The sequence below is a fragment of the Haliaeetus albicilla genome, chromosome 7 (assembly GCF_947461875.1).
Source record: "Haliaeetus albicilla chromosome 7, bHalAlb1.1, whole genome shotgun sequence".
Classification (NCBI taxonomy): Eukaryota; Metazoa; Chordata; class Aves; order Accipitriformes; family Accipitridae; genus Haliaeetus; species Haliaeetus albicilla.
This window is the reverse complement of record NC_091489.1, coordinates 33,787,437-33,800,587: the sequence shown is the minus strand read 5'-3', so window position 1 is coordinate 33,800,587 and position 13,151 is coordinate 33,787,437. Positions and strand designations below refer to the sequence as shown.

The 13,151-nt window shown below is 35.3% G+C and overlaps 1 protein-coding gene across 1 annotated transcript in view; it reads right to left on the bottom strand.

Moving 5' to 3' along the window:
- The window catches only part of USP34 (ubiquitin specific peptidase 34), a 141,479-nt gene that overhangs the window by 108,019 nt on the left and 20,309 nt on the right, over nucleotides 1-13,151 (bottom strand). The window contains exons 3-5 of the mRNA XM_069787621.1: nucleotides 9,550-9,970; nucleotides 4,088-4,138; nucleotides 3,755-3,904 (exon numbers count right to left, since the gene is read on the bottom strand). Of these exons, the coding sequence (XP_069643722.1) occupies nucleotides 3,755-3,904; nucleotides 4,088-4,138; nucleotides 9,550-9,970 (622 nt within the window). The remainder of the gene's footprint in view (nucleotides 1-3,754; nucleotides 3,905-4,087; nucleotides 4,139-9,549; nucleotides 9,971-13,151) is intronic.

Below are 13,151 nucleotides of genomic sequence, written 5' to 3'. Positions count from 1 at the left end.
AAATTTCTAAAGCCATTTCATTCATCTGTATACTTGCATTACATACAACCTTCATCCTCAGAATTGAATTAATGGATGATTTCACATGTTATAAATGAAAATGTAATTTTCATCATGAACTCAAGTATAAATATACTAAATTATTTAAATGACAAACTAACATATGTAAAATGACATAAAAATAACATATATAAAATTACATTAAAAATCCGCAACTTTCATCATACTTTTTTTTGCCTCCACTGGCTTTTAAGACAAAGTATTTACTGCATCTGCTCTGTTCTCAAGCTTCAGAGGTTTTCGGTATTTTTATTATTTGCTCTTTATCATAGGTAATTCAATTCTAAAAGGCAGTGCATCTCTCAACAGTTTTTACTTCTGACTTAAGTTTTGAAGTTTTATACAGTATAATTAAACCAACATTTTGGAAACAATCAGCATTATTTCAATTAATTCATCTCCACTGACAGGGCAGTCATTCCTCCACAACATCCACAAAACTGAAATGGTACAGAATGAAGTAGTGACAGGCTTTTTCAGTGAGATTTAAACCCTCCACAGAACAAGCATTAGGTCATTGATTTCTCTGTGTCTGTTAGCTTTTTTAAGGAGACCAACACCACATCAGGTAGTTCGACTGAGCAAATACCACAGAATATGAAACGTGGGAAGAAAGGAGGAAGCAAGTATCTAACTAAAAAAGACAGCAAAGAAATATCCTAAGAAGGAAAAGTCACTCCTACCACAATACAGGTTGCTAAGAAAGCATCTTGCAGAGCCATAAGCTGGAGAAAAAACAAGAGTGCCAACTAGTCAACTCCCTGTGTGAAGTAAATTGCATTATATTACATGTGGCTTTACTATTACAAACATAAGCTTGGCTGACGAAGACATTTACTCAAACGAGATTTTCTGGATAAAAAAAATTCAAGGAAACATCTTTTCAATAATTTTAATGTCCTCTATACAAATGGGACACCAGTAATCACAAACAAGTAGCTGAGTTCCCCACAGGCTTTACTAATTTGTGGCAATGGTCTTCTCTTACATGCACCTGTAGAGTGCACTTAATGAGATACACACTCTCCCTTATGGAAGAAACAAAGCAAATGCTTTCCACACCACTATGCAGCCTTGTCTGCTAAAAGCTGAATGTCTGGTTATTAGCAAATGATTTCTTTGACTTCAGTTTACTATTTTCAGCTTTACCTATTCTACTTCCTGGAGCTTACTACTAAGCCTAACTTTTTAATGAGAAATTGAGTGGTTCACCCACACTACAATCTTTCTGAAAATATTTTTGAAACATTTAAGGTAGTAGCTGAACAACTCACAGACTTTAAAATAAATTCCAGCATGGATATTTCTAGGCATCTTTACAATAATGGCTACTTAACTGCGATTCTCAAGAGTTAGTACGATTGTGAAAATGTATTTAAGAGTTACCATACACTATGGTTCCAGCTTTACACACTGTGAACCAGCTAACAGTTGACATTGCAGAGCTGTTCACTGAGCTATTATCGACAGGGTCATGCATAAATCTCACAGTATCTATAAATCCCATAAACTCAAACGCATTGGGATAAAACCAAGTCAGATTAGCAGAGTTCTTACTGAGATCACCAATATTTTGTTCACAAAAAATACAGTTTTGTGAATGCTTCTTTTTGTTTTATTGGATTTTGGTGTATCATTTTAAACCATTTACATTTACCTAAATTATATGAATTATATAGTGAGACAATATAAAAAGAAACGGGGAAAGAGAAACATTACATGAAAATTAGAAGCTTATGCACCATTATACAGGTAAAGAAAAATCTTTTTTTTTTTTTAGTATCAGCAAGGTAAAATGTATTTTGTCAAAAAAATTACCTGCCTCATTTGGAACTAATAAACATATTGCATTTGAAAGTCAGAAGCACTGCTGACAAGTACACTGGAGTGACACCAAAATGTGGGAAGTGGATGAATAAAGCACATTACCCATACAACATCTTATACTTTCTGTAGTGAACTGACAGATAAAATCTAAAGAAAAAAAAATTGTTTAAAACAGTTTTCCTCTAACTCACACAGATTTGCCAGCAAAGCCAGACAGAGTTCAAAAGAAAGATTCTAGCTGAATGGCAAAAGATACAATGCTGGAAGAGGTTGAAGAAACAATGCTTCTACTGGTTATGGTTTGGGTTGAATTTCATTTTATCTGGCAGGTTTAACCATAGCACTCATCTAAAATAGCTGCAAGAGACAGCTAAATGTATTGCCTACTAGAACAAAAGATAAATGCAAAATTGCTAAGTATTTTGGGTTAGGGCGCACCATGAAGAATAAAGAAAATAAACAATTTATGTGGAGAAAGATAAAGACTTCAAAAAAGGACAAAGAAGAAAGGCAGATGCAGTTTATAAAAATGCACTGGTATGGGATATCTAGGAAATGGGATCTGCAGTCAGAATGCTTGCTGAAAAAAATGCTGGCGTGATAGGGAGCTGCCACTCATTGTTCAGAATAGTTGTGCCCATTCTCACAAAAAATAAAACAAAAATCAGACATGCAAAAATGTTTGGTTCCACGACCAAAATTTACTGGTAAACCAGAATAACCTACAAGACCATACATTTTCTGCAGATGGTTTCAATGAAGACTGCAGGCTGCACTGACAACAGCTAGAGATCAAGAACTTATCAGATTATCACCTGAAAGCTCATCAGATCATACAGAAAGGGCCAGAGGGTAACACATCTCCACAATTTAACATACAGAGGTCCTGCAACAGTCCTTCTGTGCGAGCTTACAAGAATGGAGCTTATCATGGCCTTACTCATTTATTCTCTGACCTGCAAGTTAAGAACCATTACACTAAAAGGATCAGGAGCGAGTGATACAGATCACCAACATTGGCTTTATTTCAGTTACTGGTTCCTTTGATGCAAACATATTCCAAGAACATCATCCTGGCTGATCAGTAACACCAACATGGAAAGAGGGAAGATGTGTGGAAAGAAGGATCTGATTTTAAGTATTAAAAATTGCAATCAATGTCAAAATTATGTTCAACTCACTTCATACAAGGCGTAACAAACAATTGTTTTCCTTTTTGTCCATATGTAACATCCACAAGACAGGTCACAACTTCACATTCTCACATTACACTAGGTCTTCAGATGTCCTTCTTTAGAGACTGGTTTTTATTTCTATTACCAATCTCCTTTGCATCTCCACTGATATAAATTTATAATTCTGCTAGTCAAAATTCACTAGTATTTCAAAATGGAGAAATGATGAAGGATATGTATTCTGAAACTAAGTGAAAATAAAAGATAGTTACCTCTATGCTGCAAATGTGTATAATGATACAAAATCACAGGAAATTGAGAAGAAAAATCCATAGGCTTTTCATTTGTGCCTCACAGGAAATAGATAAAAAGTTAATATAGCCCGAAGAAGCGTAAAACTTTTCCATGACACAACTTCAGGGACAGAAATTACTTCTGACAACATTCTTGTAAGTATCTTCTGGGGCTGTTACAATTTTCGTATCTAGGTGCAAACTTGCAAAACTACTTGTGTGCTTACAGGTGATGTATAGGGTTTGGATGATGAAATGCTCAGTGGACGAGCAAACCTCACATTCCTAACAAGGAAAATCTTAGTGTTTTTCTTCCTCCCTAGTCCTACAGAATTCTTCCAGACTTCAGTCCTTTTACTTTTTGTGTTTAACATGAAACAATTTAAAGACAATACTTACATTAGATACCACTGTGATAAATGCATGTGCTATAAGAAATGGCAGTGTCTCAGGGGTTCCGTATTCAAAACAATCCTTCATGAGGGAAAGGCCATTTTTTCCACAAAACAGACAAACATAACGAAGCAAGTGCAATGGTACTTCTACATCCTAGAAATATTTAAAAAAAAAAGAAGAAGAAGAAGAACAACTTGAACAATCAATACTAGATCCATTCAGACATACAGGAAATTCAAAAGCTACATCAGGATAACACAAATCTATACAGAGGAGCAAACATGGCTATTTTAAGTTTCTAGGAAACGTGCACCTATTTAAAAATGGACAACTTACATTCATATCACAGAACGCCCCTAATATATTGCTTTCTTGAGCAGAAATATCCTGTTTAAAGGAGAAAAAAAAAATTAACTGGAGCAATAAAAACACATTTATAGGAACAAAAAAACACTGACCATTAACAGATACTATAGTCAACTAACAAAAAACAAAACCCTGACTTAGAAGAAGACAGAAGCTCAAGCTTTGCTCCACTTTTATACTGCAAAACATACTTTTCTAGTTCACCATTTTACCTTTGTTAAGATGTATTTATAAGTACACAAATATACACTTAGGATAACATCTCAGCAGTGGCTCTCAATGGCTGGATTTGACAGATCATTCTTCAATCCCACCCCCCTTCAGATCACCAATTTTTTCAACAGGAATACTTCAAAGGTGATAGTCCAGCACACTGGCTGCATACCAGCCTGAGAATTACAGAACTAATCTAGGTACTTTTGAACGCAATTTTTGCATAAATATGAGACATATATCCAAACATCTGAATTTAGATGAAATGTAGGATGTTCTACTATCCTATATTTAATGACTTAAGGGGCTAAACTGTCAAATTATTCATTCCCATCAGAATATTAAAATTCCTTTGCTTCAACTACTGTATTTTTTTTATATACAGCAAAACCCATCATATAAAATAAGTGGCTAATACTCTTTACAGGATTAAGCTAACTAAAGAGAGGGAAGGAACTGTATCACCCTATCAATCTGTTAGCTATTTGCTGCAACAAGAAATCTATTTTCTAGAAGTACTAAACTAAAAAGCATTTGGAAAAATAGCTTTTCTTTTTAACGTTCACAACATCCACTTGTTGGGCAGTATAAAGCAGGAATTTTCTTTATTAGGGTTGTAACACATATTGTGTGTATCTTGCATATGGCTGGGGGCAAAAGGGCACTGAAGATACCATAAAATGTGACTGTAAAACCACAACATTGCCATGGATACTTGCAGGTAGTTACAGCACGAATTCTTTTCCTTCCCATCCCTTTATGCCAAACACCCAGTTCTCATATTCACAAATCAAATGTAAGTTTAACTTAACTTTAAGTTCTTTAAATGAAGTTTCCCGAGTATATTTAAATAGCTGTGTAGGAGTAAGCTTCTTAAAACTGTACCAGAGGATACTGGAGGCAAGCAATTTTGGATGGATTACGTGTGATACAAACATTTTGAATTATTCAATATGCTCATATTATAGCTAAGCATTTATTTTCTTTTTTCTTCTGCTGAACTCTAACTCATGCCTGAACTCGTGATACTCTTAAGATATTTTTAAAATAGCTTTGAAGCCAGTGGGTGGTATGTTTTCAAGTAGCAAGAAAAGGTGTTCATCACTCTGTGCATGAAAACTGTAGAAAAATTGTGAGAAATTTCATTAGTTTTCTTGAATAAAAGAGACTTGTTGTCGAGTGAACCACAGTTCTCAGAATCCAGAAATCAAAAATGCACGGAGGTCTGTTGCACAAGTCCTGCAAAGCTTACTAAAAATGTTGCAGTTGAGAGACCAAGCCTGGAAACATGACTTCTGTTCTTGCAGATGTGAAACAGAACAGAGACTGAGAATTCCTTAAGATCAAGTTTATAAGGAAGCAAGAATATTCTTCATGGGAATCTAACATGGCATTAAAAAACACCATCACTTCAGATAAAATGTACTAGCTGAGGTCTGACATGGACACAATCTTGGTGGCGGGCACTTAATTAGGGATATCTTCCAAGAAAATATTTACTTGAAAAGGAAAAGCAGAGATAGCAAGATTCCAAAGAATCAGCAACTACAGCTACAGACACTTAAACAACTGATTTTTTTTTTTTCCCCCCTCTTTCATTTCATCCTCTGTCAAGAACTGCTAAATGGTTGGATAACTCCCTTCAGATTCATTGTTCATTCTGAGACAGGGCAAAGTTCAGGTCTGCACTTTACATTGTTGCTTCTTTCTCTACAGGATTTTAAGAGCCTCCATTTTCCAATTTTTTATTTCCCCTCGAAGTATCCATTCCAGGTATCACACTTGCTGCATAGAGTAAGTATAAAAAGAAGAATAGGGCATACAGTCTTAAACTACCCTGTATGCAAGATCTCTTAAAAGATATCCCATAAATTAAAAAAACAAAAAAACCCTAATTCCAAAGTATGAACATTTCCCCCCAAAACAACCAACCATATTTATAAAAATATTTTGAGTTAATTTTGTTTAGGCTGAAAAATAGACACAAAGGCCTCTGTCTGGGCACTAAACTCTATCGGGCACTAAATATATTGGTAGATCTCAACAGAAGAAAACGGTGTGTTTCCAGACATTATCTTCACAGAGTTTTTCCAATATTTATGAAGTGGGCTGACCTCTAACTAACTGCAACCAATTCCACTGTTTTAGAAATCCAAAATTAGTAAAAAGACATTTTTCATTAGGCTTCTCAGCAGTTTAAGAAAAGTTGAGACAAACATTCTGTCTATACAGACTCATATTCATTCTACACAGGTCAAGACTATATACTTGTCAATACGCTTGATTTACTTCCACATGATGTAGTTTCACTGTCCTCGTATACAGCATATTTCTGTGACACTTCTGCCCTCTGCAAGGCCACTTGTTCAAGGTAGCTTCTGCTGTCAAGAGTACACAGCCCTTCTGGCTACAGATCAGGCTTCCACGGTCTTCACTCCCTCACTTGAGAAATGTTGTAAGGGACAAAATTAATTCTTAGCCCACATAATTTAAGGAGAGAATCTATAGGATCATATACAGGCAAACACCCTTTTGACTACCAATAACTCTTGCTTTGCTGTTCATTTTCATCCAACTTCATGAACTCCTAAGCTAAGGAAAACATCCTACTTTCACATGAATGTTTTTCTTCCCCACTAGATGGTCAAGTGTAAAATGGCTTTGGCAAGCACCTGATAAGAGGATTAGACTTCAAGACTTGTCTGCTGTCAATAAGAACAAAGATCTTGGAGGTGTATACAGACCAAAGGCTAACAGTAATACTGACTGCTAATCGTTACCAGATGGTAACAATACCATGTGTGAAAGCCTTAAATTGGAAATTTTTAAGTGACAGCCTAATTGGTAATTTCTAGGCAAAGTGAAACCTTACTGGACATGATGACTCAATGAAATTGCGTAAATTCATCTCAAGAATCTGGAACAAGGAATTTCTAAAGTCAGTGAGAGTGGAGATTGGAGTCTGTTTTGCATCAGAAAACTTCCCTTTTTACAGGGCAAAAGAAATACTTAGAGAGGGAAGGAGAGCTACACCAGTTTCTCCCAACAAATTCTTGGCAGATTTGGTCTGTTCAGGAATCTGTTTAGCTTACTAGTATAGATGATACACTTGAAACAGGGATTTTTATTTTATGATCCCTTGAGGACTAAGTCCAAGCCTGATTTAAAACAAAAAGTGCTCCCATTACTGGGACTAATAACTTGCCTCAATTCAACTAAGATGTGCTCTAGACTAAAATCCAAACTAAATTCTAAACCTCAGTAAATGAGTTACTCATGGTACTAGGAAGTTTTGACACTAAAATAGCTAACATTACTACTTTAGAGTAACAGACCCCTAGTGCTTCCTAATTATAGAAAACCTCAGTTTGTAAGAAAAATGATTGATGCTGGGACCTTTTAAATGCAAACAAAAAAATCTCACCCCAAAAAAGGAAAAAGGTACACAACAAATATGGCAGGCTAGCATATTCCATACCTGGAAACACAAAAAAGTCTAGTAGAAAAGTAAAAAACTTTTCCGCTCACTTGTCTGTACCTCAGGAAAGTGTTTTTCATTCTCAGTTTCACTTTAAGTTATGTTTTTAGGATAGCTAACAAATGCATTCAATAATTCAAATTATATATACTAGTATGACATTTATATGATATATACTAGTTATGTCTAGAGTGACAGCCAGTCACAGTACAACAATCTACAGCATATCTGTGCCCAAATCACTTTATGGCTGCACATCAAGTGATAAAGAAATCCCACCGGGTACTTTGAGATTTTCTTTTTATCAGCTGGAATTGAAATTGAAAGAGAAGAAAAAAATACCTGAAATTGTCATTTAAAAGAAGAAAGCATGCTTATCCATAGAAAAGCTGTTGCAGAATTGTTCATTGTGTATTCCTATGAAGCTAGTTTCAGTAGGCATCCCAGAGGAGTACAAAAAATAAATCACTTAAGTAGCCATTGATTTATTTTTTTAACTGACAAGATAGATCTACCCTCTACAGTTCCTGCTTGCAGAGGCTGAACTACAGCTTTATTTATGTATGGTGAAAGTTTAACAGGCAGGCCAAAATGAATGATGGGAAACCTGAAATCCACAAATCCTAACTTCGCCTCATTTTGCTACACACATGTATTTGTGAGACAACCTCTGTTAACTTAGGCCCATATGTTTCGGAATAAGACAAGAAACCAAAATCCAGCCCACCCAAAACACCTACTATGTTACAGGTTTTAACTAGATTTATTGTCAGATATGGCAGGATTCATTCAACAAAAATTGATTATATCTTGTGATCACCTTAGCATACATCACTAAAAATTATATACAAACTTGGTATCTTCTCATTATGGACTTAAGTTTACTTTTTAAACTTAACCACTCAGAGCTCCAACAGAACTCCCCAAACTCTCCAAATAAAAAAATAAATAAATAATAATTTAAAAAAGGGTTAACTGTAGTCTAATTCGCCATTTTGACTTTCTCAAAAGTTTGTTGGATAGAAGCTTTTTTTATATAGCTAAATATATATCTTTGCACACAAATATTGTAAAAAACATGTTTATTTGTTATTAGACTACCGCAAGTTGGACCAAAATCCAACCTTGCCAAGAATTATATTGTTTCAACTAGGAAATGCTAACACCATCATATTTACGTCAGAAACTGTGAATTAAACATCGCAGGATTTTTTAAAATTTTTTTGTTTGGTGGTTTTTTTGGAAGAAAATATGGAAAATCAGCACCGTAGAACAAAGCTACTTCTGCAGAGCTCAGTTACTCTAGTCAATTAAACAGCCATTCTAACAAGTAAGTTTGGTCTTGCACAAAGTTTAGTTTATGAAGCTTTGCTTCTAGAACCATAGATTGTAATGAAAAGAAATTAGTAAACTATTAATGGGTTACCTTCTGGAAGAAAGGCTTCGCTATAGTCCCCTTTTTGCCTTCCTGTTATTTAAACAGTACAATAATTCAGTATACAGTTCCATCCAACAATTATCAATATATTACCTATAACAATTAAGCACATTTTAAAGAAAGTGTAAGAGTATGTGTCATTTTAAAAGTTTCTCTGAAAACTTCTACTGAAGTCAACAGGAGAGCTGAATTTGCCCGTCCTGTGTGAAAGCAACTGTCACCAAACACGCACAGTCTACTCATTAATGAGAACAAATAACCTGTTACAAAATAATTAAATATACACATAAAGATAAGATATACCTCTATTGTGGGATGAGTATTATGCTTATAAGCAGTGTACAGAGGAAACTGAATCTGAAAGATTTTTGCCACGCACAGCAACAACTTTTCCTTCTCATCAGTGCTCCATAAGCTAAAAGCATCAGTGTTCTTTGCAGACTCCTCCTCTGTCAGGATACAAGTTCTTGCAGAATCTAATTTTTTCTCTACAGATTTTTGCCGTTCTCCACTTTCTTCTTCATGAGACTCTCTTTCTACATTCAGGGGCTCATCAGCATGATTACTCTGATCTTGCCATGTTGACTCTATATTAATAGTGCAATGTTTACAGAGCTGGTCCCGCAGAGCTTGAACTTGGGCAATCACTAAGTTAATAAGCGCGCATACTACTTGGTTAAAGATCTCCAAATGTTTATACTCCTTGAAACAGCACAGACATTGTCTGTAAGAAAACAGAAAAAAATAAAAATAAAAATTCCTTAAGTATCAGAACAGGTAACTGACCAAAAGAACTCTTCACTTTAAAATATTTTAGACAACAAAATATTTGACAGACCCGTAAAAGTAAGGAAATCCAAATGAAACAGACTCTACCCAGCAGCAAGAGGGAGTCACAAAGCCTTCCTTAAACCCTGTGAACATCCCATTACTTCCAAATGCTTACCAAAACTATGAAGTCCCTGTTATCATTTAGCAGCTGCCACTGTGACTAAAATATACAAAAGAAATCTTAGGGGCAAGGTCACCATACTACTACAGAAGCAATGTTCTTCAGTATGTTCCTGAATCCATTTCCTCATTTGGTTTTTCTCTACTGATATTTACTGCAATAAACCACCTGACATGCTTGTCAACTGTGTAAGAACTAATTATTGTTATTTTTAAATCAACAGGGTTGCAAAATAATTTTATTTTTAATCGACTATTTAAGCTTGTTTGCTTTATCTGTATTTGGATAGAAACCCCATGCACATTGGTACCCTTCACCCATATGGGAAAAAGCAGTATCAAGTATCTTCATTACTTTATTCACTTTGTAGGCTAAGATTATTCCTCTGAGTATCTACTGACAGACTGTAAACTAAAAAGAAGAAGGGGAAAGACTATACACCATCCCTTTATCCACATAATAAGAAAAATCAATCAGATCATCAAGCTAGAAAACTCTGTAATATAGCTCTAGTTGTGGGCAAGGACAACTATATATGTCAAAGAGATTCTGGGTGCATAAACCCCCCCCAGGATCGATACCCTAGAACCTATTGTCTGGGAACATTTGTTTCTTCCATACAAACAAGCAACATCCTCATTCTGAACAGAAGGTGGAGGATATCCCCCTAAAAAGGATCTAAATCCTGGAGACCGTAGAGAAGAAAGCAAGCAATAAGCAAGGGGACTTCAATGAAGACTAAAATTAAAGGCTACATGCTTGTAACAGAATCTTTGAGATGAGCTCAACTCCTTCTCACTCAAAACTCTACTAAACAATATAACTGCTGTATAAACTGGTAGCTATGCTCAGTAGAGACCTTTCTCCTGTTACACAGAGAACAATGGACTCCCATCCATGACTAGAGTTCTCAGATACTAAAATATAAAAATTACACATACCATTTCTGAGAGAATTAGCAGGCAAAAGATAGGGCAAGAAGTCATCAGTAAGAAGTGGTTAAAAAATTATTTGGCAAAGCATAGCATTTAATCTAGAAACTGGGCTTAATAATTATAATTTGTAAGAAAAAAAGACAGAGAACTCAGAACTATGACAGGTAGAGGGTGCTGCCTCTCTTGATGGAATACAAATATGCCCTTAAGCTACAGCTCTTAAGGCACAGACATTCTGAACACAGCTCTTTTTTTTCAGTGGGTTAGACTGAAAGATAACATTCAGTATTCCCTAATTTCAGCACAGATAGTGATGGAAGCATCTAAAACCTTTTTTTCCATCTGTGCAGGAAGAAAAATCCTTTTAATATTGTGTAAGTGGAGTGTGCCTTTGCCTATTTGAAAAATAGATTCCCATGATTTAATTGTAAATGTATTTTCATATTAACAAATGACAACAATGAATTACAGGCAAAACCAAGCATATCCTCAAGCATTTATCCTTGGGGAAGACTATGTACAATAGGTCCACCACTTATGCCTACAAATTACTACCCCACTTGGCTGTAACAAATTATTCTCAATGACAACAAAAAGTCTGGTGAATACTTCTCACACAGCTGTATTTGAATGCCAACCGATATTGGAGAATTCTCTATTGGGCAAAGGCACATTTTATTTTCACGATAGAGGTATGTGCAAAACCTCTAAGTCTTTATATATCTGAATGTGTTCACAGGAAGAAGAGCTCCACCAAAAATTAAATATCTGGGAAAAAATGAGTATGCTACGACTTCTTTGAACATTAACAGTTTCAAGAAGAAAACCGAAATGGAAACACTAAACACAGATGGAATAAAAAGGTATTCTTCAGGCTGAGTTGCCAACTGATCTTCTGAAGGAAAGCATAGATTTAAACTATAGGCAACAAAATAAAAAGTAGTTCTTAAGGAAGGCCTCAAGCACAAAACAACAAGCAGAACTCTCAAAAGCCCATTTGGCAGATTAGAAACAGGACATGAAATTAAAGTGTAAAGTAAAATTCCTTCCTGTGTCCTCTTTGCTGGACTCTGCTTTGAATAGGTTAAGGACTGTTTTCCATACTCTTTTATAGTGTGAAACCATACATACAGAAGGTAAAATAAACCAGAAGAAAATAAAGAGTTAAATATTATCCAGTCTTTATTTTTTCTTCAGGTTGGACTTGTCATGCTACAGCTGTTGAACAGAACAAAATTCTGAACAGATGATGACCTGGAAAATGACTAGGCTGCAATTGTTCTCAGACAAACTTGGGATCTAGGACCTGTCAAGAAATGACAGGATTCTGGTTTCTGTTGCTGCTATTTATTTTGATTTAAAATTCCCTCTCTGTGTCTAATAGCATATTGCAGGACATAATGAATTTGCTTTGAGTGCCTTCCTTGGGCAGAATGAGGAAGGAGAGGATTCCACTTTCGCAGGTATTCAAAATGTGACATTCCTTTTTTTTTCTTTTGGAGTCTTCTAAATGCCAGAAAAATGTTTTCCAATTTATTCTCTATGCTTTTCCCAATATTTCTTACAATTCAGTTTGGTCTTGTGACCACTGCTGAACACTGAATTCCAAAACATCCTTACTGTAGATTCTTCCTAAAAACTAATATCCATAGAATTCCTTGTGCTGGAAAAAAGTAAGTAGCTGTGAGGTAAGCAGAATAGCTGATAAAAGTACCTTAAAAAAAAACCCCAACAACAACAGTAATTTAAATAAAAGATTAAAAGTAATAATGTAGTTGATTTAAGACAACCATGGGCAAAGGATTTTCTTTATCAGTTTAGTAACTATGGGCTGCAATCATTTGTCATCTTGACTCAGAGTATTGGGACATTGAGAAAAATTTAACATGATGGCCCCAGAGTGATCTTTTCTTAAATCCTTCTTACCCTACCCTGCCTCCACAGAATAAGGTCAGAAAATTTCATGTTAAAGGAGCAACACACATTATTTGTAACTGAAATATAGCTATTTATTGCTA